Below are 23544 nucleotides of genomic sequence, written 5' to 3'. Positions count from 1 at the left end.
TTAGCCCAGAAGCTTTGCCCTACTCTGTTTCCAACCTGGGCTGGTTTCTCTCATCCTTAGGTAGCCTAGTGGCTCTCTGGTTCTGGGAGCTTACCACCATGATGAAAGACTTAGCACAGGCACCCAATCAGCTTTAGGACTACTGCAAGTCAGCACTCCTGAGCTCAATACATCTATGCAGCTCAGCCTCCTTCAGGAGCAAGGGTGACAGGTGTGAACCACCACATCTGCTCCTGTTTTGGAATCTATTTGCCACTCTTTCATTACCATAACTGTGATTTTAAACATCATTCCAGTTACTCTACCTTACTGTTGGCTTTCACTGATGCAACTAGGGCAGTTAATTTACAGTATGGTGTAACTTTTATTTGGTTCTCAGACTGATTAAAAATGTAAGCTTCAGGATCATTTCAGGTATTTTTATCCTAATCAAATTTCCAATATAAATTCCTCCCTTTAGCCTAATAGAATATTGGAACAAAGGGATCTTAGAGATCATCTATTCCAAACCCTTCATCTTACAGATGATGAATTTAAGGACAATGAGGTCACAAAGCTGGTTAGTGACAGAGGCAGAACCTGATCCTATCCCAATCTAGTTCTCCCTTCACCCCGTGTGATGCTGCCTCGATAGGCAGGTTATTATTCTCCTCTTTCCTGTGTATTATTGCTGGCAACAGGGAATGTATTTATTTTTTTTTTAATCACAAAGTCTGGATTTCAAAGTTGATCTCTAAAAGCACATAATTGAAGAGATCATTTCTTTGACCATTAAAAGAATATATTCAGGTGCTCACAGTAGAGAGTTTTGACCCATTTAGTTACAACTTTCACAGAACTACTAAACTTGCTAACCTTTTGACAACAGTATTCTGAATGTATTATAAAAGATCTATCCATAAGCTCACAGATAGATCTTAAGGTCTGAATTTTATGTACTGTGGCTCTATATCCCTTGTGAATAGGGAAAAAAGTAAAAAAAAAAATTTAAACACTGGATACCACTAAGACTCACAGAGCATTTAAGTGACTCACCACAAAGCTAGCACTGAAGAAAGCAGCCATATTTCTGATACAAAGTATAATAAAATGAACTCTCTATTAGTATTATCAGTTCCCAAATAATAGGGATAAAAGATTTTTTAAAATTATTTTCCAAGTCCTTTGACTTTGCTTGTTCTTGCCTACTTGCCATCCCTTAGACATTACACTGTTTATTAGCATCCATAGTAGGGGAGATGGGGAGGGGAGTACTTGGGAGGGAAGAAGAGAAAACTGAAACAATTCCTTTTTCCTACCTGCTGCTAATTCTAATAAAAGGTTAGGGAGGGACAACATTGAAGCTACAAGATTAAAAAAAAAAGGCTTGAGCAACAGCAAGATTTTAAATATCTATACATTATCTGGTCCCAAATAAACATTACAATTGGCAGTTGACTAGTGATTGCTTTTTGATTAAAAATTTACTAAGAAGTTAACAGTCTTATCCATTTATGTCTCTGTATAATATATCTGTTCTGCTGTATCATGTACACGTATATCTATGACAACTTTAGATGGCAAAGATCAGGTTTTGCAGATCTTTTCACACGTTGCTTGGCATGCCAATTAGATGCTTAATAAACAGTTCTGATAATATTTTAGCTACAACACATCTCTAAGTGCTTTGCAAGCATTATTTCAAAAATCTTCACAATATTCTTTTAAAGTGTTTGAAAATAACAATTTTGACAAAAGAGACAAGTAAAACACCTATCAAAATGCATGCAAGTCAGTGGAATAATTGTGAATAAAGCTATGTGATCACCTAACTAAAACTCTGATGATAAGGGACACATCTGGTTAATCAGGGTTTTTATAGCTCTATTTAAAAAAAAAAGGATGCTATATCTACTTGTGAAATAACACTTTGGTAAACCCAAATGAAAACAATTAGGTCACATTTTTATCAGTTTAGTTCACTGTTATTTTAACGTTTCTATAACTCACAATTGGCTTAAATCCTTCCTCATAAATTGCTTCACACAGGTGGTTCGTGCATAACCTGAACTACATTAGATGTCTGGTAATTTTGAAAAAAAAAACATGAAAAAGAATTAAGACAAAGACTGAGTTTAGGAAATATTTAATGTTTCATGAGATAGTTGTGTTATAATAGGGAATGCATTCTATTTATATAATGCTGGTAATGAAGTCATAATAAATCTTAATGTTAAGTTATGTAATTAGATAATAACTACTTTTGAAACTAATTATATGTGTATTTACTCAGAAATATTCTTTGATCAAATGGATAATATGCATACTTAATTTTTCTTTAGTAAATTTTAAGTAAAATAAAGGAAAGTAAAAACACAAAATCACCTTTGATTATCTAAAATTGAAGTGTGTAACATAAAAGCTGAGGTTGATTTTCCCATCTTTGGCAACTATGCTTTCTTCTCCTGATGCAAGTAAGGTCTGAGTCTTAATACTTAATCTAGATATATCGTCCTTTGCAGCTATGTATATGTGAGTACTTAAAAAAAACCTCGTTTTTTTAAAATAGGAAAAAACACACAAAGCAAACCACCACTGTAGGGAAACTCCTTTAAATGAAAAGAAAAAGAAAAGCCAACCACTGCCACCAGGATTCTAGGTCAAATTCAACAGAAAAGCAAGCTACTCTGGGAGAAAGATAAACACTATTTTAAGTGCACTATATTAATTCTTTCAATTCTTTGTGTAACACTTAGGAAATGTGTATTCTAGTGCAATAAATAGTTGCTAACTTATCAAAAATGTAAAATACTCTACTCACAGGTATGACTTAATTAATGGGAGCTTCGCTTACTAGGATCATTTCCTATGTACTTAACTTAAGAGCTTAATCATTTACAGCTAGCTCTCAAATCACTAAAATATCCTAAAAACAAACCAAGTTGTCTAGAGAGGTATATTATGACCTTTTTGAGCTACGAATTGACTTTTCAGTCAGATCACTTATTTTCTAAAATCCCAATTTCATAATTTCACTAAATTTTTGTTGCCAATGTGGTTAATTTGTTTGAAAAAAAAAAGGCTACTTGCCCAACTCCATCTAACTCAATCAAAATAACTTTAAAATATATACATATATATTCTACTCTTCAGGGCCCTATCTCCGATATCCCATGCGGTGCTGTCAATCCGGGATGTTTTTTTCCTGGGGAGCTGCTGGTACAGCATTATACTTTTAAAACCAGTTTGGATGACATTCAAGTGGGGGCTCTAACTTCAGACCATTGAATCCTTTGAGGATAAAATATAAAGTCTTTTGTGATTATATGATGCAGGACAAATTCATTTCCTTTTTATTTTATTTTTTGTTTTTAACAAGAGGATCTTGCATTATTTCACATGAATGTCCATGTACTTCATTTCTTTTCCTGCTCCAAATCAAGGTATAAAATAAGTTAGTTTTGGCACTGGAAAGTAGACTCAGCCCCCTGTTTTAATTAATAGAATAGATTTCAGGACATATAATATTGGAAGAAAAAAATCTTATTAAATTTTTATTGCTAGTATCATTCACTTATAACCCAATTTAATCTTAGTTTTATTTGATGGTTTGATTGAAATTTGGGCATTTCTATTCCTTCACAAACTACCCCCACAGCCCTGAGGGCAAAGAAGTTCCTACCCAACTTTCAAAATATTCCCCTTTCTGATCTTCTAAAAGGATGCCTGAAATCATCAGTATACTAATCTCTTGTTAATGCAATGGTCTCAAAGGAGATGAACGTCAAATAGCAAAACTCTTAGGACACTTCTATAGCTCTGTCACCATTCATTACAATCTTTTAAAAACAACATATTGAGATAATTGTATTTATTTCCAGCAGCTTAAGTATTTTGGTCTGTTAACTTCAGCTAGAAAATACAGAAAAATCTGAGAAAGATGGTGTCATTTAAAACCAACTAGGTACCAGAGCAGAAAACAGAGTTCTTAAAAAGAAATATTTCCCTGAAGTTATCTAGATATCTAAAAGAAAAGAGTGTAAGGGAGAAGATACTAAGATTGGATGTTTCTCTACTGTACCTGAGTGAATCCAAGTTTGATCCGTCTTTGTTTGAAAGTCTTGGCAAACTGCTCAAGCTCCTCAAGGTCACTGGGCTCCTCCAAGCTGGGCGTATCAATTCGCTTTGGTGTTGACTGGCTCTGTGGGAGTGTCTGAATTGGGGTTGCTGCTATTGTGCGTGTTGGGGTTGCTGGCTGTTAGACAAGGCATAGAAGAAGAAACACACAGACAGAGACCTCCAAGTTTACTATCACTCAATGATGAAAGAAACTTCTTTAGAAATGTCAATATTCTTGGAGATCCAGATCCAGATCCTCGTGGCAATAACTGCCAGTTCTCAAGTATTTAAGTATATGGATTACAGCCTTCCTTTCCTCCCTAAATCTGATTCTTATGTCAAATGAGATAGTGTTCATTGTTCTTTGTTTTCAAAGAGAACCAATGACATCATGGAGTGATGTCTGACTCGTGTATAAATTGGATTTAAGTAAGGCAGAATTGCACCAAGTTGTCAGCTGCACTCTCTCTTCCAGAGTCATCTAAGTCCAGTGGCAAGACAAAAGTTAGGATGACTGGTGACGGCCTGGGATGCAGTGGACGCCCTTGGTGTCTCCAATGCCCGACCAACTTCTAAGTGCCTCATAGCACCTTCTTCTACTGCCTTCATGGTCGTACACAAAGTATTCTCATCCACCCATTCCACTAGGGGAAGTCTTCATGTGCTTGGGGTGGACACCCCCCCCTAACTCATCTAAGGGTTTGAACTGTGCCAGTCACCCTCAACCTGGTTTAGTGCACCTACTGAGATAGTTTTACTGAGGTGTGGCTGCTGAGCACACTACGACTTCTTGGAGCCACAGGTGAGAGTTGAGTGCCAGGTAGACACTGAAGGTGGATGAGCGGCCCTGAAAAGGACTTGACAAGCTCTCACACCAGAGGTGCTGGTCCTCCTCGAACACCCCATACACCCCTAATGTATGTTAAGTGCTCTGAAGATGTAAATATAATAATATAAATATTAGGCATCATCATTATAAGGAACTTCAATATACATGTTAGTATTCCCTCAAGAATCCTAGCCTCCCAGTTTCTAAGTCTACTCAACTCTCAAGGCCTACTTCTTTGCTCCACTTCAGACACATAGGGACAACTGCACCCCTGATCTTGCTATTATCCATTTCTATGATCAAGAATACTGAAATTTCTTATCTAACCACAACTATAACCATCTCCCCATCTCTCTCTATGGCATCTTCCTCCCTAGATCTATTTTTTGTCCTTACTATGACTTTTAGTCCCTTGACTGCTCTGCGTCCTCCAGGGCCATTACTTTTGTTTCACTGTTGCTTTCTTCCTTCTCCAGGATTTAGCTCATTCAACATTGCACTGCCTTCTACCCTCAAGTCCTCTGCCCCACTGTTTCCTCACAGCTCATGTCTTGCCAAGCTCCAATCTCTGGAGGACTTCTGCCATCTGCCTCCTCTATTCCTATACATAGGCTGCTAAGTAACGTTGGGAAGTCGTAGAACCATACTGACCAGGCTACTTAGCCTCACCTGGGCCCTCTCTGCAGCAAGGCAGCCCCAGGAGATGGTCCAAACCTTCCTTGTTCTCTCTTCCCCAAGCTTCCCCCACTAGAGGACCTCTTTCTTGCACTTTATTGAGAAAAACAAAAAAAGGACACTTGTTATGCGTTACCTCTATTTCTTTTCTCTATGTCATGAAACCTCTTATACAAGCTTCTATATTCTCTCCCCCTTTGCTCCAGTCTCTGATGAAGAGGTAGCTCTTCTCTTTAGCAAGGCCAACCCCTTGATGCCATTCCCAGTTGCCTTCTGCAGCAAACTGTTCCCACAATTATTCCCCACTCCCTCCCTCTCTAACGTTTGTGGCACAGTGGAGAGAGTACTGGGCCTGGAGTCAAGAAGATAGGAGTTAAATTCACCTCAGGCACTCACTAGCTGTGGGATACTGGGCAAGTCACTTAGCCTCAGTTTCCTCAACTGTAAAACAGGAATTAAAACATGACCTACCTCTCAGGGTTGTTTTGAGATAGTGTTTATAAAACACTTAGCATGGGTGCCTGGTACGCAGTAAGCTCTTACTAAATTCTCATTACATTCACTTTCCCTTTTCTTTCTCCTCATTACAAACACACCTATGTCTTCCCCAACCCCCCAAAACCCCTGTCTAGCCCCTACCATCCCCTCAGGCTCCATCCCATATCCCTCCTCTCTTTCACAGTCAAACTCCTAGGAAAATCTGTCTACCTTTGTTGCTTCTACTTTCTGTCCTCATATTCTCAACCTACTGGAGACTTACTTCTCATTGAGACCATTCTCTTCAAAGTTACTAAGGACCTCTTACTTGCCAAAGTTATAGATTATTTTTTCAGGATCCACCCTTTTTGGCCTTTCTGTGGCAATCTACACTGTTGATCATTCTCTCCTCCCTGGCACTTTTCTCGTCTCTGGGTTGTCCTAACACTGCTCTCTCTTGGTTTCCCTCATACCTATTTAACTACTCCTGGGTGTCCTTTGCTAGATCATCACCTGTATCTCACCTCCTAAATGCGGATTACCCCAAGACTCTGTGTCTTGGGCCCTACTCCTTTTTTTCTCTCAACTTTATCTTTGTGACCACCCCTATCTCCCACAGGCTTAAGTACATCTTTATCCAGCTGATTCCAGATTTGAATTCAGCCAGTTCTAAGCCACCTTGTTTTGGGAATTTGAATTTGTTCTAACATGATGATATATTAGAGTAAATAATGTGAGCATTACTTAAATTTTGAGTCTGTTTATATGAGAAACAGAAAATCGCGCCACTTCACGACAGCTCACAATCTGCGACTCTTCTGACTCCCACAAACTTCAGGTCTTTTCCAAGGTGAACTGCTGTATTTATTGTCTATATTGTGTTTCAGTAGGAGGTGGGATTGGAAGAGGGCTGTTGAAGTTCCTGTGCATCCCTACCTTCCACAACAGCCATGTCTGGAGCTGTGTGAGACTGCTCTCTTGCCAGTAAGTAGCCTTTGCTGGCCCAGGCCATGGGTACCAGGGTAAAGGCTTAGAAGCAACCTAAGAGTGCAGATGCCACCACTATTTATTATACTATGATATTTATGTATTTCTTAAATATTTAACATGTACATAAAACTATGCTACTACTTTTTTAAGTCAATAAATACTTATTAAGTGCCTACTACATGCCAGGCACCGAGTGCTTTATTTTAAGATTTATTTTATTAGGTTCTTATCTTTTCATGTGTCACTGATGAAAGTTTTAAATGTTGTTCACTTAAATTAAGTTTTCTAATGAGCCCTGTGTTTTTTATTGTGCAATCTTGAATAGCCTGGTGACTGTTAGCAATGCATACGTCAAATTATAGCAGAACTGTCTCTAGCCTTAGCCGTCTACCTAAGCTCCCTCCATGCACCATCAATCGGTCAGAGTACATTTTTTGACTGGATTTCCCAAAGGCACCCCAAACTCAAAATGTCTAAAACAGAACCCTTAATCTTTCTCCTTTTCAAAACTCTTTCTCTTCTCCTTCTGGTCCTCCACGGTAATCCTCTACTTCTCCCTCTCCCTCACTCCACACTCCCAGCCAGGTCTGTCATTCTACCTCCACAGCAGCTGTCTCCTTTCTACTTCCACAGGTGTGGCTGGTTCAGGCCTTCATCCTCTTTCACCTGAGCTATTGTATCAGTTTCCTAATTTGGGCTCCTTTTCTCAAGTCTTTTTCTCCACGCCATGCTCCACAAACATGTTTTCTTGCCATGTCATTGCCCTACCCAAGCTCCTGTCTGGCACGGACACCTTTTACAATCCTGGTTTCAATATATATCTCCAGCCTCATCACACATGCCTTCCCTTCATACATTCTACTACCTTCTAGTCAAATGGGCCTTGTCCTTGTGCCCTCCATGCCTGGCACACACTCCCTTCTCAAATCCATCTCCTTCATTTCTTCAAAGACTAACTCACTGCTACTTCCTATATGCAGCCTTTCCTGTTTCCACTCAGCTGCTAGTGCAACCTCTCCCTACTAATTAGCCTATGTTAATTTTCTCCACTAGAATAAAACTATGTGACAGAAGTCTGTTTCCTTTTTGACTTTGGTCACCAGCACTTGACACATAGCTGTTACTTGTTCTTCATTCTTGAAGAGGACCGTGACATCAGGAAGATTATGCCATAACTTGCAAGTGAATTAGATTTATGTGAGGGAGGGCTGTGCAAAGTCACCGGCTTCACTTTCTTCTCCAGAGCCATCTGTGACCAGTGGTGAGATACAGGATCAGGACAACTGGAGATGGCCCCAGAGGCAGTGGGAGACCTTGGCCTTTTGAACCCAAGGTCTTTCTTTGGTGCTTAATAAATGCTTGCTGATTAAAGGACCACGAGACACAGCACACTTAATCTTAAGTGTTACATCTTAAACGTATTAAATGTATTTAGTGATCATGAAACACTACTATTCAATATACTTTTAATCTACTCTAAATAATTTTAGTCTTATTCTTTTTTTCTTACCAATAAATCAGGTACATTTATTTCTCAAAGAGCCTTAAAAGTTACAGTGCAAATGACCAACCAGACGCAGAACATACGCTTCTACATTGTTTTTTAACACAAGTGCTATTGAGTTACCATGAGCCCCGTGTTTTCCCTTACTTCTTTTCACTTGTGAATAATTGCAAATATATGCTGTAGTTAAAGATGGAATCTATGGCTGTGAATTTTTCTCCTTTTTAAATTAATTTCAGCATAAAGGATCAAACTTCCGGCCTAGGTCTCATTCTCTAGTCAAATGAATCAACTGGCCTAGCTATCTAAAGAACAGTGTAACACAGATAATAGGTGTAATGACTATTAACCTATCCTGCTCCGGTAACAAAATACAGTTTAGGCTCCCTTGTACCTTGACACTTTGTAACAAAAAGCCCTTTTGACTATACTTGGAGAAATAGTTTATCTCCTATCAGTGTTCTGTTCTGCACTCCCTTTGCAACATAGAAAGATGGAATGAGAATTGATCCTCAGTTATAGGTCTCCATTTTATCTTCTCCAAACTCAGGCCAGGCACCAACCCTAAGCAACAAAGGCCCAGTCTACTTTTTGATAATGTGGTAGCAACCAGGTCACTTTAGTCTCAGAAGTTTTAGAGAGAAGCTGGACAAGACCCAGAAATGGCACGGTGGTATTTAACAAGCAGGATTCTTGGGACTCTGAACAGTCCAGCCCTGGTGCCAATGTCCAGCAGGTCACAAGGAGGCCAATGGTACTCTCTTATAGGAGGGTGACAGTTTCTATATCCAGATCAGAGCTGAAGGGCCTGCTGAGATAACTGAATTCAACTACTTTATTTTACATAGGACAAAGGGAGAAATAGGCTCAGAGGTTAAAGAACTTCTCCACGATCATAAGACTGTTTAAACATGACTCTAGTTAACTAGAAGCTAGAGCTCTTGACTCCTAGGCCAGTGCTTCTTCTATGATAATAAGTTGGTAGACTGACTAAAGATGAGGTGGAGGGGAAGGGTGACAGAATGTAGACTTCCAACAAAGGACCAAGGCCAGTGATGAGCATCAACTGTGATATAAGTTTTCTGATTAAATTTGTAATCCCTATTGCCAATAATACCTACGCTTTTTAGTTTACATTTTCTCAGTGTCTTAGAGTTCATGGGTTGCTTCTCCCTAAAGAGCGAGTGTTCACAAAGGTGGGGAATTGAAGATTAATGCCTGTAGAAGAAAAGTATAAGATCCCCCAAAGTTTTCTTATGAGGGGCTATGGGGTGCCATAGTGCATAAAGCACTGGATCTGGGGTCAGGAAGACCTGATCTTAGACACTTATCAGCTGTTTGAGCCTGGGCAAATCACTTTACCTCTGACCACCTCAGTTTCTTTAATTGTAAAATGGGGATAAACCACAGTACCAGCCTCCCAGGCTGTTATGATCACTTGTGGTAACGTTAGTAAAGTGCTTAGCATAGCCACTGGCACATAGTAGGCTCTACATAAATGCTTATTCCCCTTCTTATTCTTTCTCCTCTTGTAGCTAAATCATTTATTATCTATTAAAATATTTATTACTCCTCAGTTCAGAGGAAATGGCTAGGTCTAATTCAATAATATTTTCCTCCATGGTCCATCTATAAAAAAAACAGTTAAGACCCAGATCCATATATGGTGCAAACAAATTTAAAAAAAAATCTTTCTTTAAAGGTTAAGAGTCACTAATAACCAGAAGCCTCATTAATGGCAGAACTGACAAAACTCAGGGTCTGAATTCTGCTGATTCCTACTTGCTGTGTGACCAATGGAGTTATAATGTCATCTTTCAGCCCCCTTCTCCTCATTTGCATTGTCTCAGCACCAAACATGCATCCTATCTCAGTACCTCACAGGGCGGTTGTGAGGCTCAAATAGGCTAATATGTATAACTTGCTTTATAAACCTTCAAAGTGTGATGCCAAAATAAAGAGTAATTCCCTTTTCTGAATATGAAAACAAAAAACAAAAAACCAACAATTCTTTGAAGGTCTTCATGGCCCATAACAACTTGTCAACATTCCTTTATGGGCTGATAGGTGTCACACATATTTTCCCTTGGATTCCTAGAAATTTTAGGATTAACTTTGACAGTATACTTTACTTTTCTACATCATTAGACAAACCCTACAACCAAATCCAATAGTCCAATAAGACAAAACAATTAGAAAAAGTAATAGCTGTGAAAGAAAACTGACCTGTGAGGTGAGGGTGATGCTTGGCTGAGACTGCAGGAGGTTGGCTTGGCTTTGCTGAGGTAGTTGTGTTAAAAGATTCTGCGCTTGTAAGAGGCCTGTAAAATGCAAAAGTTTTGTTCCAAAATTAAGACTGGTATTGAATATTGGCAGAAAGAACAAGTGATAAGGGGAAAAACAACTTTCATTCCATTTCCTCATAATATTATAGTTTTAAATTTTTAGTCTAACAATTCACCCAAGGCTCAATCAAATTAAATGTTATTTGTGCCATAAATTGTGGCAGGAAAACCATAAGAAAATAATTATCTTTTTAAGCTTGTTTTTTTAGAAGTGATTCAGTAGTTCAGTGTTGTACCAATTGACAGATAATTGATATCGTGAACAAGGCCTAAGTTACGTCAGTCCAGGAATACAGGCTTGATGTTTGGGGAAAAAAAAAGGCACCATGGATTATAAAATTATAAGTACATTTTCATGTTCAAAGTACAGAAAATTCTATTAGTCAACACAGTTACCAAGTCAGGAAAGTGTTCTATAGGCAGCTGGAGCTCAAGAAAAACCTTTCATTACACCAAAATAGTATTCCTATATTTATATACCATAACTTATCAGCCATTCTCAAATTTATGTGCATCCCCTCATATTCCCATTCTTTGCCACTTTAAAAAGAGCTATAGCCTAACATAAAGGATAGACTAATCCACCCCTTAATCTAGTTAACCTTTAATTCCCCTTCATCTTCCCATTTCCTTGTTAGGTATTGTATTGTTGAGTATTGTATTTTTATATACAACTCTCTATCTCTATATGTGTATCCTTTCTTCCTTTGACCAGTTCAGCAGAGAGTGAGGTTTAAGTGTCCTCTCACTCTCTCCTTTTTATTTGCATAGATATCTACTTGTGTACCCTGGTTATGTGAGATTATTTTCCTTAACCTTTCTTTCCATATCTCCCTGCCACCCCCAGTTTTTTTCTCTTTCCATTCTCCTCTTAAGATCATCAAGACATAACACAACCACTCCCAGACCCTTTGTAATCACCCCATGATAAGAGTTTAGAAAGGACAAAGGTGTCATCTCTTATTTTAATGTAGTAATTTACCCTTGTTTAATCCCTTATGAATGTTTACTTTTTTATATTTCTCATAACTCCTGTGTTTGAAATTCAAAATTTCTAAGGAGCCTTTTCATTTCAAGCCCTCTATTGGTATGCTTGGAAATGCTCTAATTCATTAAAGATCAATTTTCCCCCCTCTAGGATTATACTTGGTTTTCCAGGGTAAATTATTCTTGGCTGTAAGTCCACATTCTTTGTTTTCTAGAATATAGTATTCCAAGCTCTCTACTTCTTAAATGACGGCTGCTAAATCTTGTGTGATCTTGGAAACTTTATTTCTTTCTGGCTGCTTGCAGTATTTTTTTCTCTGACTGAGAAGCTCTAGATCTTGTCTATAATGGTCCTACAAATTTGCACTTTGGGGTTTCTTTTAGAATTCATGGAACAGATGAAGTGGATTCTTCCTAGCTCCATCTTGCCCTCTGGTTCTAGAAGATGTGGGGAGTTTTTTTTTTTTTAATTTCTTAAAATATAATGTCCAGGTTTTGTTTTGTTTTGCTCATGGCATTCAGCTAGTCCAACAATTCTTAATTTTTTTTTCCTTAGAGCAGCTGTTTGTGCTATGAAATACTTTAGTTTTTCCTCAATTTTTTTTCAGTCTTTTGACTTTGTTTTAATGTTCTTGTTGTCTCATAGAGTCATTGGGTTTTCAATGGAATCCTTTTCCACCATCAAAACAAGGAGTCGTTCAATCACTCCCCCTCCTCCTCATCTACTCTCTTCTCTTCCTAAGAGACTGCAGGGGTCATCTTTCCCTCATTGCTAGCCCTCACATTGACCTGTGCACATTACACATTCCCTTTCTGTCCCTTTGCTCTCCTCCCTGCTTTCATGCACCTTCTCATTTCTCAATGAAGTTCCATAAAAAACAAGGATTTATACCTCTCTGTGCCAAGCTGTTAATTCCCTTTCCAATTCATTCTTCCACGTCCTCATCTCTTTTCCACTTTTTTCCTTTAACACTCTCATTTTATTGATAATATAATTTTGAACTTAAAAAAAACCCGACTCTTGTTTCATCTCTTCTAGGAATTCAAGTTGAATTTGTACCCAACTTGTGTTTTTAGTCTTGATGTGTGGCAGAGTGTAAGATTACAAGAAGCATTATTTCACAAAATAACATGACAATGAAGGAAAAATTTGTTTGCAGAAAGTTTGGCACAAAACCCAGTGTGAGCCCAGATGACTTAAGGGTACTTATGGATAAAACTGGAAAGAAGAAAAAACAGGAAAAAAAGAGGAAAATACTTTTTCTCCCAGTGACAATGGAAAATTATTTGTTATAGAGACCTAGACGATATTTGCTCATAATCTTCTATCATACACACATTACAAATGTGCTGACACTCTAAATTTGGCTGCTATAGGCTTCTGTCTGGTAAAGAGATTAAGTATTTGTTGGAGGAAGTCATTTCTAAGCTCTTTTGCCTTCTAGTGTTGACAATTGCTTTGTGTTTGTTAAATTTCTATAGTCTGTCATATGCCCTTATTCATTTCTAATTTTTTTTAATCAAAGTTTATTTAAACAGGTCGACTTGGAGCTGTCATGATTGCATACAATATCTTTTTCTCATTTTTGGTCTTTTTTTTTTCTCCTACTTTAGTGCTGGATTTTTATCGTTCTCCAACAAGTCAGTGATTTGACAATTTACAAGAGCCAGCCTATTCAGCAATAATTCCCATACTGGTAATCAGTTGTTTCTGCCTCAAAATACAGTCAGTTTAATTTTTGTTATGTTGTTTGGTGCTTATAATGTCCAGTGCTATATGACTTTCTGAGGAAAGAATTTATATACATCCACACATATGTACATATATACACACACATACAGACATAATACACGTTTATTTAAAGAAATCTAAAGAATTCATATACATGAAGAATATATACATATATATATAGAATTTATATACATACATATATGCTGTGTGTGTGCATGCATGTGGTGTGTGCGCGTGCGCGCGCATGCAATGTATATCTATTTCTCTGTGTCTCTGTCTTTGTCCTTCTCTCTTGGGTAGTTGAAAAAACTAAAGCAACTCCATTTTATCAGCAATTTCTCTATTTTGCCTCTGACCCTGTTGTACTGCAGCTCCTAAGGCTGTCTTTGGCCGTCCTTTCTGCTGAAACAACAGCAACAGGCCCTGTCCAGTCAAGTGATACCACATCCTCTCTTCCTACCCTGAAAGCCCCCAGGAAAAAGCCCTGTCCAATTCTCAGGTATTCCATGCCCAATTCACCTCCTGCCTAAACTAATACCTATAGAAGCTTTGTCCTTTTGTTCCTTCAAGGAATCTCTGCTCCTGTAAGTGGCAAATTTCTGATTCTAGTTCTGGTTTGTTCTGGCATTGACAGTTTTACCGAGAGAAAGAGAGAGAGAGAGGGGGAGGGAGGGAGAGAGATAGATGGAGAGAGATAGATAGATAGAGAGAGAGAGACAGAGAGTATTCGTAAGGCTTCTCTGTAGTCTATGAGTCTTTAGCTTTTTTGTTTTTTGATCCAGATCCAAATTTCTCTGTCGTTTTCCCCATGTCCATCTTTACCATGATTTCAGAGAATAAGGACTATATTGATTTAACTTAGATGAGAGGTATGTTATTGAGTTCATTGCAGAATTTTTCTTACTTCCTTATCCTATGCAAAAAATGTTAAAACATTAAGTGTAGTCATTTTTATGGTCTTCTGACTCAAGTACATGAATACTGTAAGGCAAGGTAACTGAGGGTCCCATGAAATGATATCTCTTGTTGCTTTTGGATATATAATGAAGCCAACTCTTCCAACTTTTATATGCTTCTCCAAGAAGAGTCTGATGAGCCAATCTTCTACTTCTAACTTCTGGTTTAACTTATAGTGAGATTGTCAATGCTGATATGATTTAGGTCCTCCCATAATACATTCACTCAATGGCTCTTAGACAAGCAGTTCATATTTAAATTACCAACAGTTAAGTTAATGTTTATATCTAGTGCAAAAACTATGATTCTTATCATCCTTTGTCTCCTTTTCTGCTACTCTCCTTGCAAAAGATGAAAGGAGCTACAAAAGACTGAGGCCCATTTGGTGTTTTTCTTTGCTTCACAGGCTGACATAACCAAATAATTCAACAACTAGCAGCCAGCCGACTGGTGATAAGCCTTTCTAGTCTTGACTGGTCTGGGGCTCAGAAATAAGACAGTCTATCACCAAGACTATATTCAAAGAAAACTTCCAGAACGATATAACCTGCCAGAGCTTGTCAACTGACAAAAGCCTTTAAGAATAAGTTTCCTCCAAACCATAATAAGGTATCAGAGGACTTCTATGTAGGTTAAATTAAAGAACCAAAATGTAAAAACAGGCAAATACCTAAACGACAAGAACACAAGGCAACTCTCGTCTGACTAACAAACAATTTGTACAATGTATGGAAAGCACTTTGTATACCTTGATGCAATATGAAAATACTTCCTGTGATCACTGTTTTTCTAAGAGGTTCATTCATTGGCCGCTTTGATAATGTAAAAGAGCAACTACTCAAGTTATTCATTTGGTGTTGTTTGAATTTATCGTAATTACTAATATGCCCAGGAACATTTTAAAAATATGGGTATTTCTATAGAATTATTCTGTCATATAACTCAACAATTTAGAGTAGTTAACATAGTGAGTATGACCTTCCAACAGTTACACAAATGAAATATAATTGTCTTCCAATTTGTTTTTCTAACTATAGGAAAAAATTTACTTCTTTTTATGAGATATGTTGCTACAATGCTTTCTTGAATGATATTAAGCACTAATTATCGACTAAATAGCCTGATTAATTCTCCTAAAAAAAAATCTTAAAGAACCTAGAAGCACCCAAAGGAGCCGGCAAGGAGAAAAAAATCCATAAAGCTATTATCAGCTCTCTATTTTAATCATCTCAATTTGAACATTTCCTTTTATTATTCATAAAATGAGGTTTTGAAACTAGTAAAATTAAGGTTACACTCTTTCAATTGGCTGGAGATGTGACTTCACAACTATTTTCTTATTTTAACTACAGTAAGTATTCAATCAAATACTTGGAAGAAGTTGAACTGTTCATAGTAATTGTTTCTGATCACCAAAGACGTTTTCAAAATGGCCAATCAGCAAGGCAGGAAAAAAAGATCAAGTACTTTGAATTATGAGATAGCAAGGTGGTGCAGTGAATAGAGTGCCAGCTCCGGAGTCAGGAAGACTCATCTTCCAGAGTTGAAATGTGGCCTCAAACACAAGTTAGCTGTATGACCTGGGCAAGTCAACTTTACACTGTGTGCCTCAGTTTCCTCATCTGTAAAATAAGCTGGAAAAGGAAATGGCAAACCACTTCAGTATCTTTGCCAAGAAAACCTCAAACAGGGTTCATGAAGAGTTGGATACACCTGAAAAAACTGAATAAAAACTCCAAGTTATAAACATATTTTTATGACTATCCCTTGCCAGCGATCAAGTAGTCATATAGCCTTTTCCTCCAGTTTTAGTGTGACACGGGGAATAAAATGCTGGATCTCAAGTTAGAAAACTTGGGGTCAAACCTTAGCTTTGCTACCAAGTACTTGGGAAATTCAAGTCAACAAGCATTCATTAAATGCCTCATGGATGCCAGTTAGTGTCGGGGAGATAGACACAAGAACAGAGCGGGCTGGCCCTAAATATTACATTCACCTGGAAAGGAAAATACAAATAAATACAAAATAACTTTTACATGTGGGCAATCAGGAAAGGCACCTGTAAGAGGCAGCATGGCATAGTGGACAGACTGCTACACTCAAAGTCAGAAAGATGGGTTCAAACATAATCTCAGACATTTACTAACGTCTAAGCCTCAGTTTCTTCATTTGTAAAATGAAGGAATTGGACTTGATGATCTAAGATTCTTTCAAGCTCTAAATCTATCATCTTTATAATGTCTAGGAAGTGGTACTTGAGTTGAACTTTGAAGGGACCTAGAAATCTCAAGAAGGCAGAGGAGAGGAAGAAGGGCATTGGAGGCATGGGGGAGTCTGTACAAAGGCAGAGACAGGAGACAAACAGCAAGCAAGCAAAAAATGTTAGAACATTAAGTGTAGTCATTTTTATGGTCTTCTGACTCAAGTACATGAATACTGTAAGGCAAGGTAACTGAGGGTCCCATGAAATGATATCTCTTGTTGCTTTTGGATGCTTCCAGCTTTAGGCTGGAGGGTGGACTGGAAAAGGGAGACACAGCAATCAGGGAGACCAATTAGGAGGTGAAGAGAAGATGACAGTCTGAATTAGGGTCTCGGCCTTGTGAGTGGAGAGGACAGATGAGAGAAATGTTGTGGAGATAAAGCTGACAAGATTTGGCCAGTGAGAGTGGAAATATAGTGGAGATTGTGGAGGTGGAACCTATGTAACTTGAGATTCAGTTTGAAATGGTGGTAGTAGGTGAGGGAGTAAAGAGTCTGAGGTTGTATACCTGGGTGAGACTAGAAGGATGATGGTGCCTATAACAAAAACAGAGAAGTTAGGAGGAGGGCTGGGTTTAGAGGGAAAGATAATGAGATCTGGACACACTGAGTTTGCGAAGTTTATGGAACAGCCAGGTGGAGATGTCTAGCAAGCAGTTGGAGGTACAAGACTTGTCTCAGGAGAGAAAGCCATGCACTGGATGTAGACTCACATGCCTAACAATGATAGTTGGGACTGCCACATACAGGGGTTGGAACATGGAGGTCGACCTTGTCAGGTCCACTGAAGACTGATGTAGACAGGTAAGAGGAGAAACAGGAGAGAGCAATATTATTACAACCCAGAGAGGAGGCACTGCCCAGAAGAAGACGGTGGTTGAAATTTTCAAATGCTGGGGAGGGGTCAAGAAAGATGACAGTTGGAGAAAAGGCAGGTTGCTTAACCAATCTAGGGATGAGTTTCCTCATCTTTTAGAATGAAGGCACTGGACACTAGGTCCCTTCAAACTCTCAATTTATAAATCTCCAACTCTCTAGCATAGATCTGATCTCCTTTCCAAACTCATGCCATATAGCAACTAACCTGTTCAGGGCAGCTGACACAGGGCATAGAACACCTCGCCCCAAATCCCTGCTCACCACTAACTTTCCCCAATCCTCAGGAGGCATCTGCAGCACATTTATTGAACCCCTATATGTACTTACGGAATAACTTTCATATAAGAGGCTCCACAAAAGCCTCCTATTTATCTCATTTTTTCATTAAACCGGGTTTTGCTCAAGCATTTTAGTAATTAACATAAAATAAGTTTGCATAAGTTATTTACTATTACAAGTAAACATTTAATTTTTAAAATTACTAGAGTCATAACAATATTGTTCTCAATTATTTTTCATCTCAAATTGGCTACATTTGGGTCTTAACTAAATGAGAGGTCACATTTACATGAAGATTTTAGGTTTATAAAGCACTTTATTCACAACTCTATGAGATAGGTTTTGCAAGTATTATCCTCATTTTATAATGAGAAAACAGAGACTCAAATGTCATTTGATAACCAGACCAGTTAATAAGCTCAGAGAGGTTTATCACTATTAAACCATTTACTAAGCTATGAAGAGATCCTGTCCCTCTCTCACTCCCCTATTCTTTCTTTCCTTCTTAACTTCTTTTCTTCCTTCCCTCCGTCATACCCTCTCTCCCTTCCTTCCTTCCACCTACTCACTATGGAACAAGTACTCTCATTGGTGAATGATCTTCAAGTTCTGAGGTACGGGGTAAATAGACCTTTGTGGCTAGATTGAGAACCCAACAATTATTTATCATATATTATTATGGAAAAATTAATTCTGAGTTCCAAACAGCTAACTTATTAATGAACTTTGAATACAACTCATTGGTAAGTTGGGGACCTTCTATCTAAATCATCAATTAGCATTTGCTTTTTGAAGCATTAGAATGACTGGTTTCTGTAACTGGCCATAAGAAAATTCACCAAGAAGGGAGGATTTAAACCGAACTTGGACAGATGGGATTTAGGGTCTTGCTAGATGAAAACTAAAGAGGGCAATTTAAGCAAGCTGGGTGGCACAGTGGATAGAGCACTAGGCCTGGAGTCAGGAAAACTTGAGTTCAAATTCCGTTTCAGATGTATGACCTTCAGATGCATGATCCCGTTACTAGATGTAAGACCCTGAGCAAGTCACTTAACCTCTGTTTGCCTCAATTTCCTTATCTGTAAAATGGGGGGGGGGGGAAGGTTGTTGTGAAGATCAAATGAGATAACAGTCAGGAAGTAAGTGCTATGTAAATGTTGGCCGCCATCACCATCATCATCATCACAAAGCCAAAGTGGCATGAATGAGAGTGACATATGAGACAAGAATAAAGAGATCAAACCAGAGGGGCCTCAGGCAATAAGGAATGCCTGCAGGCTCTCGAGCAAGGGCGGGCGGGGGGGGGGGGGGGGGGGGGGGGGGGGGGGGGGGGGGGGGAATGATAAAGGTGGTGGTTTGTGAAAGCTAATCTGACAGAGGTGGGCAGGTGGAAGGGAGGTTCAGGGTCTCAGAAATCGGGGCAAGGTTGATGATCCTCGTCTGAGGTCACCTAACCTAGGGCTGTGGCAGTCGGAAGGAAAGGAAAGCATTAATCTAAGGCACATTTTCAAGAAAAAAAAAATTGGACTTGGAGATCAAATGGATGTGAGACCTCTACTGAGATCTAGTAAATTCAAAGTCTCTCTGCTATTCCTAGCCCTACTTAGCTATTCCTTCCTCTAGAAGTCTAAAAAAAAAGGCAGAAGTAGTAGCATGATTTCTTGTGGTAAGTTTCATGGCTGGCCCTTGAGAGTTCCTCATATGGTAGGGCCCAGAATCTTCTCACTTTTATCACTGATCAGAACAACAGTGATGAAGAACCTTGGATAGATAGTGTGCATACAGATGAGAGTTAACATCTTCCTTAAGATACATGTCAGTGGATATTATTTTACAGTACTTTAAAACTGACATTAGACAACAATACTTAGTACACTGCCATTTAAATTTAAATACTGCGCTAACAGGTAGGAGATGGGAAACTGTCTCCGATCCTACTGTGAAACTAGTAAAGACTATTGCCAACAAGAGATTCCAGAACTCACCCTGCTGCCCCTGTGGAGTCTGAGAGATGATAAACTGTGCTGGTTGCAAGTTGGTGGTTGGATGCACCAACACAAACTGTTGCAGGTTGAGATTCTGCTGTTGTAGCTGTTGCAGCTGTTGCAGATCCTGAAAAAAATAAAATAAAATCTGTATCTGAGATGTTGAGATAAGAGTTTAACCAGGTTCGTGCCAACTAAGCAATGCCTAAAAGGTAAAATAAGATAGACAATACTACAAATCTTCTCATACCTTCAAAGCAATGTTTGCATTTTACAATTTAAAAACAGCTTTCTTTACTCTTGTGGAAACCCAAGTATTATCCTTAGTTTATAGATGAGTAAACTGAGGTACAGAATTTCAAAAGAGAAAAGAATCTCAAAGGTCACCTAGTCTAAGTCACACAAGAATAAGAATCCCCTAGTGTCTATTCAAGATCAACAGTGGCTTGAAGACTTCTAATAAGCAGGACACGCTGCCTCTGGAGGCAGCTTGTTCCACATTTGGATAATGCTAAATGGTATTTTTTCTTCTGTGAGCCCTAAAGCTATCTCTGCAACTTCCATCCAGTGCTCCCAGCTCTGTCCTCTGGAGGTAAGTAGAAAAAGTCTAATTCCTCTTCCAGACAGCTGCTGACATTCAATCTGCTGCCTGGGAGTCAGCCATCATATTTTCTCCCTTATTCCTTCACTCCTACCCCTTCCTAGTCTTCTCTTCCTCAGGCTAAACATCTCTGATTTTTCCCAGATTCTCACATGAAATGGGCTTGAGGCTCCTCACCTTTCTTTGGATGGATAACATCTAGCTAATCACCTTTGTTCCTGAAAAGGAGTGCTCATAATGGAACACCATTTTCTTGATGTGGTCTCCTCAGAGGAGGTTATGTGGATTTATCACCGTATAAGATTCTGGAAACCACATCTCTTTCAATCTAGCCTAAGACCAGATTAACTTTTTTCAGCTGCCATGTTGTCCTAAATGACTGATACTGAGGGCACAGTTACTAAACCCTCATGTCTCTTTCTCATGAAATTTGGTCTATTAGATTGGCAGCGTCAGTCAAGGTCACACACCTTATCAGTGGTAGAGCTGGACCTTCTGAATCCGAGTCCAGTGACTCTTCCACTCTGACAGAAGAGTTTTCAACAGGTCTGTCATATTCAATGACAAAAACATATAAACTGGAACAGACAAATAACAAAGCATATGTTCACCTAAACATAGCATCCCTTCCCTCCCCCACCTTCCCAGGGCACACACAGTATCTCAACAAAGAGCTTGTATTATAGTTTCATGGATGTGGTGTGTCAGAACTCTCACTATAAACAGAACAAATCTGATTCTTTTAAAAATTTCTTAACCATAGAGAAAATTAGATTGAAAAAGCCATTTGAAAATGGAAAGGGGATTTTAAAAATACTAGATTTATTTTAATCAAGATGTTAATAATACTTCTATTATCTAACCACCATTCATAACTATAGTTTCTTTTTTCTGTCCAATCAAACTCTTATCATTGTATTTAAATCTTTTGTTTGGTTCTTGGTAGAAAACTAATTGCTCAGCACCACTTCTAAGAGGATAACATTTCACATTCATATATATAAGACCGATGTCATCCCTTAATCTTGGTTTTTCTTGATTTAAACAACTTCATTAACCATTTTTGACAGCTTCTGTTTTCTGTCTTCTAAATAATTTGATTATTGTTCTACAGATTTTCCCGATTTTAGAATTAAATTGTGAAAACCCAAACTAAACTGTTCTAAGTGCCTGACCAATACCACTGACCATATTGCTCAATGACTACTTCCTGTCTCTTGCAAACAGATGAAGTGCCTTTTCTTAACTGCTGAACACATTAAACAATCCATGTCGGCTACAATTAACTAATTAAAATAAATATAGCAATCCCTCTGCTGTAGAGAAATGCCAATTAATTATTCAAGAACTGTCACTTAGATAAACAGTCAGTTATTAGGTAATCAGTTCTGTGTTTACAATATAAAGTAAAACAAACAGATGTATTATATTTATAGCAGAATGACAAGGAAAATGGACTGGATACAGCTTGGCTCCCTTCTCTGTAACTGCAGCGAGTGGTCAGGGATCTCAAGAACATCCACACTGGCTCTCCTGGGCACTCACCTGTGCAATCTGTATGGGCTGTGACAGGGGGATCTGCGTCATGGGTGTTGCAGCGGAGGCCGAGATGGTTGCACCCGCGGCACTGTGCTGCTGGCTGGCTGAATGCTGAACTGCTGCTGCCAGCAGCTGGGCCTGTGCCTGCTGTAGCAGTAACTGCTGCTGAGCCGGTGTCAGGGCAAGCTGAAGACAGAACAAATAGCCATCAGCGGCTGGAACTGAAGGCTCTCCTAGTCTTATCTACTCACAAAGAGCTGGGAAGGAGCTCAGGAGCTTAAAGTCAAACCTTACTCACTACCGAACCTGCCTAGGGCATCTTCCAGGATGACTTGGCTGCTAGCTGGTAGTTCCAAGATCATTTCAACTTGGAGCTAGCCATCAAGCTACACTTAGGATTTAAAGAATCACCCAAGCTTCTCCAAGGCTCCAAGGTTTATACAAAAAGGTAATTAACTAGCAAGCCAAAAACTAAAATTACAAAAAAATCAGCACTGACAGAATACAAAAAGAAATTTATACTCAACAGAACAGCAAGTGATTAGTCCGATGAATGAGAAATAGGAAGGCTGGATATGGTCAGGGAAAGAAGTGATAAGGCCCCAGCTGCTCCACATTAGCATGAATCCCTGCCATATTCCATCATTCCCATTATGTCTAAAGATATGACTAAAGAACATGAGCCCCATTTGTTTCCTCTCCAAGTCTCCCTACAGTCTCTACCCCACACAATCTTTTCTGTTGTTGAAAGGATTGAGTCTCCAACTTCACATCCCTTTTCCAAACACATATTATCTCTGTGAAACAGGTGGTGAAGGCCTGTCTCTTTACATGCAAATGAATCCTAATGCTCAGGTTTAATAGAATCCCCATCTATATAGACCTGGAATCCTAAGTGCTTCTGGCCATGGCAAGACAATCGTTATGCAAAACAAAACACATATACAGTAACAATTATTACCATAAAAAGAAAATGCTTAGATAGGATTTAAAACCTGCTTTCATAAGGCAACTTATTTAAAAAGGCAAAATTAAATCAGTGTGTTTATTCAAATTTATCACAACTATCTTCCTCTTAATAAAGTTTCCACAATAAATGAAACTTAACAAAGATCTGTAAGTGCCATTCAAACAGAAAGTGTCATTTCACATTCTGAAGTATAAGGTCTAGCAAATTAATGGAATCATCTTCTTTGTAGGGAGAACCCCCTAAATTGTACACAAAATATTTAAGAATCAAAACTGAATTCATCTTTCCAAAAAACGTGGCCAGCTTCACAAAAATCCTTTAAAAATAACTCTCCCATGTCCAACACAAACTTTACTGAAATGGAGAGTTAGGAGATGCCAAAGTTCAATGTGGCCCATTGTAGTTCAGCATAACCAAAAATAAAGACAAATAACT

At 38.6% G+C, this 23544-nt stretch overlaps 1 protein-coding gene across 1 annotated transcript in view; it reads right to left on the bottom strand.

The window, feature by feature from the left end:
• POU2F1 (POU class 2 homeobox 1) overlaps nucleotides 1–23544 on the bottom strand; it is a 129158-nt gene that overhangs the window by 34265 nt on the left and 71349 nt on the right. Inside the window, exons 6-9 of the mRNA XM_036753226.1 lie at nucleotides 22146–22325; nucleotides 20000–20126; nucleotides 10800–10894; nucleotides 4061–4234 (exon numbers count right to left, since the gene is read on the bottom strand). Of these exons, the coding sequence (XP_036609121.1) occupies nucleotides 4061–4234; nucleotides 10800–10894; nucleotides 20000–20126; nucleotides 22146–22325 (576 nt within the window). The remainder of the gene's footprint in view (nucleotides 1–4060; nucleotides 4235–10799; nucleotides 10895–19999; nucleotides 20127–22145; nucleotides 22326–23544) is intronic.

Source organism: Trichosurus vulpecula, chromosome 4 (genome assembly GCF_011100635.1).
Source record: "Trichosurus vulpecula isolate mTriVul1 chromosome 4, mTriVul1.pri, whole genome shotgun sequence".
NCBI lineage: Eukaryota > Metazoa > Chordata > Mammalia > Diprotodontia > Phalangeridae > Trichosurus > Trichosurus vulpecula.
This window is presented reverse-complemented; position numbering and strand designations above follow the sequence as displayed.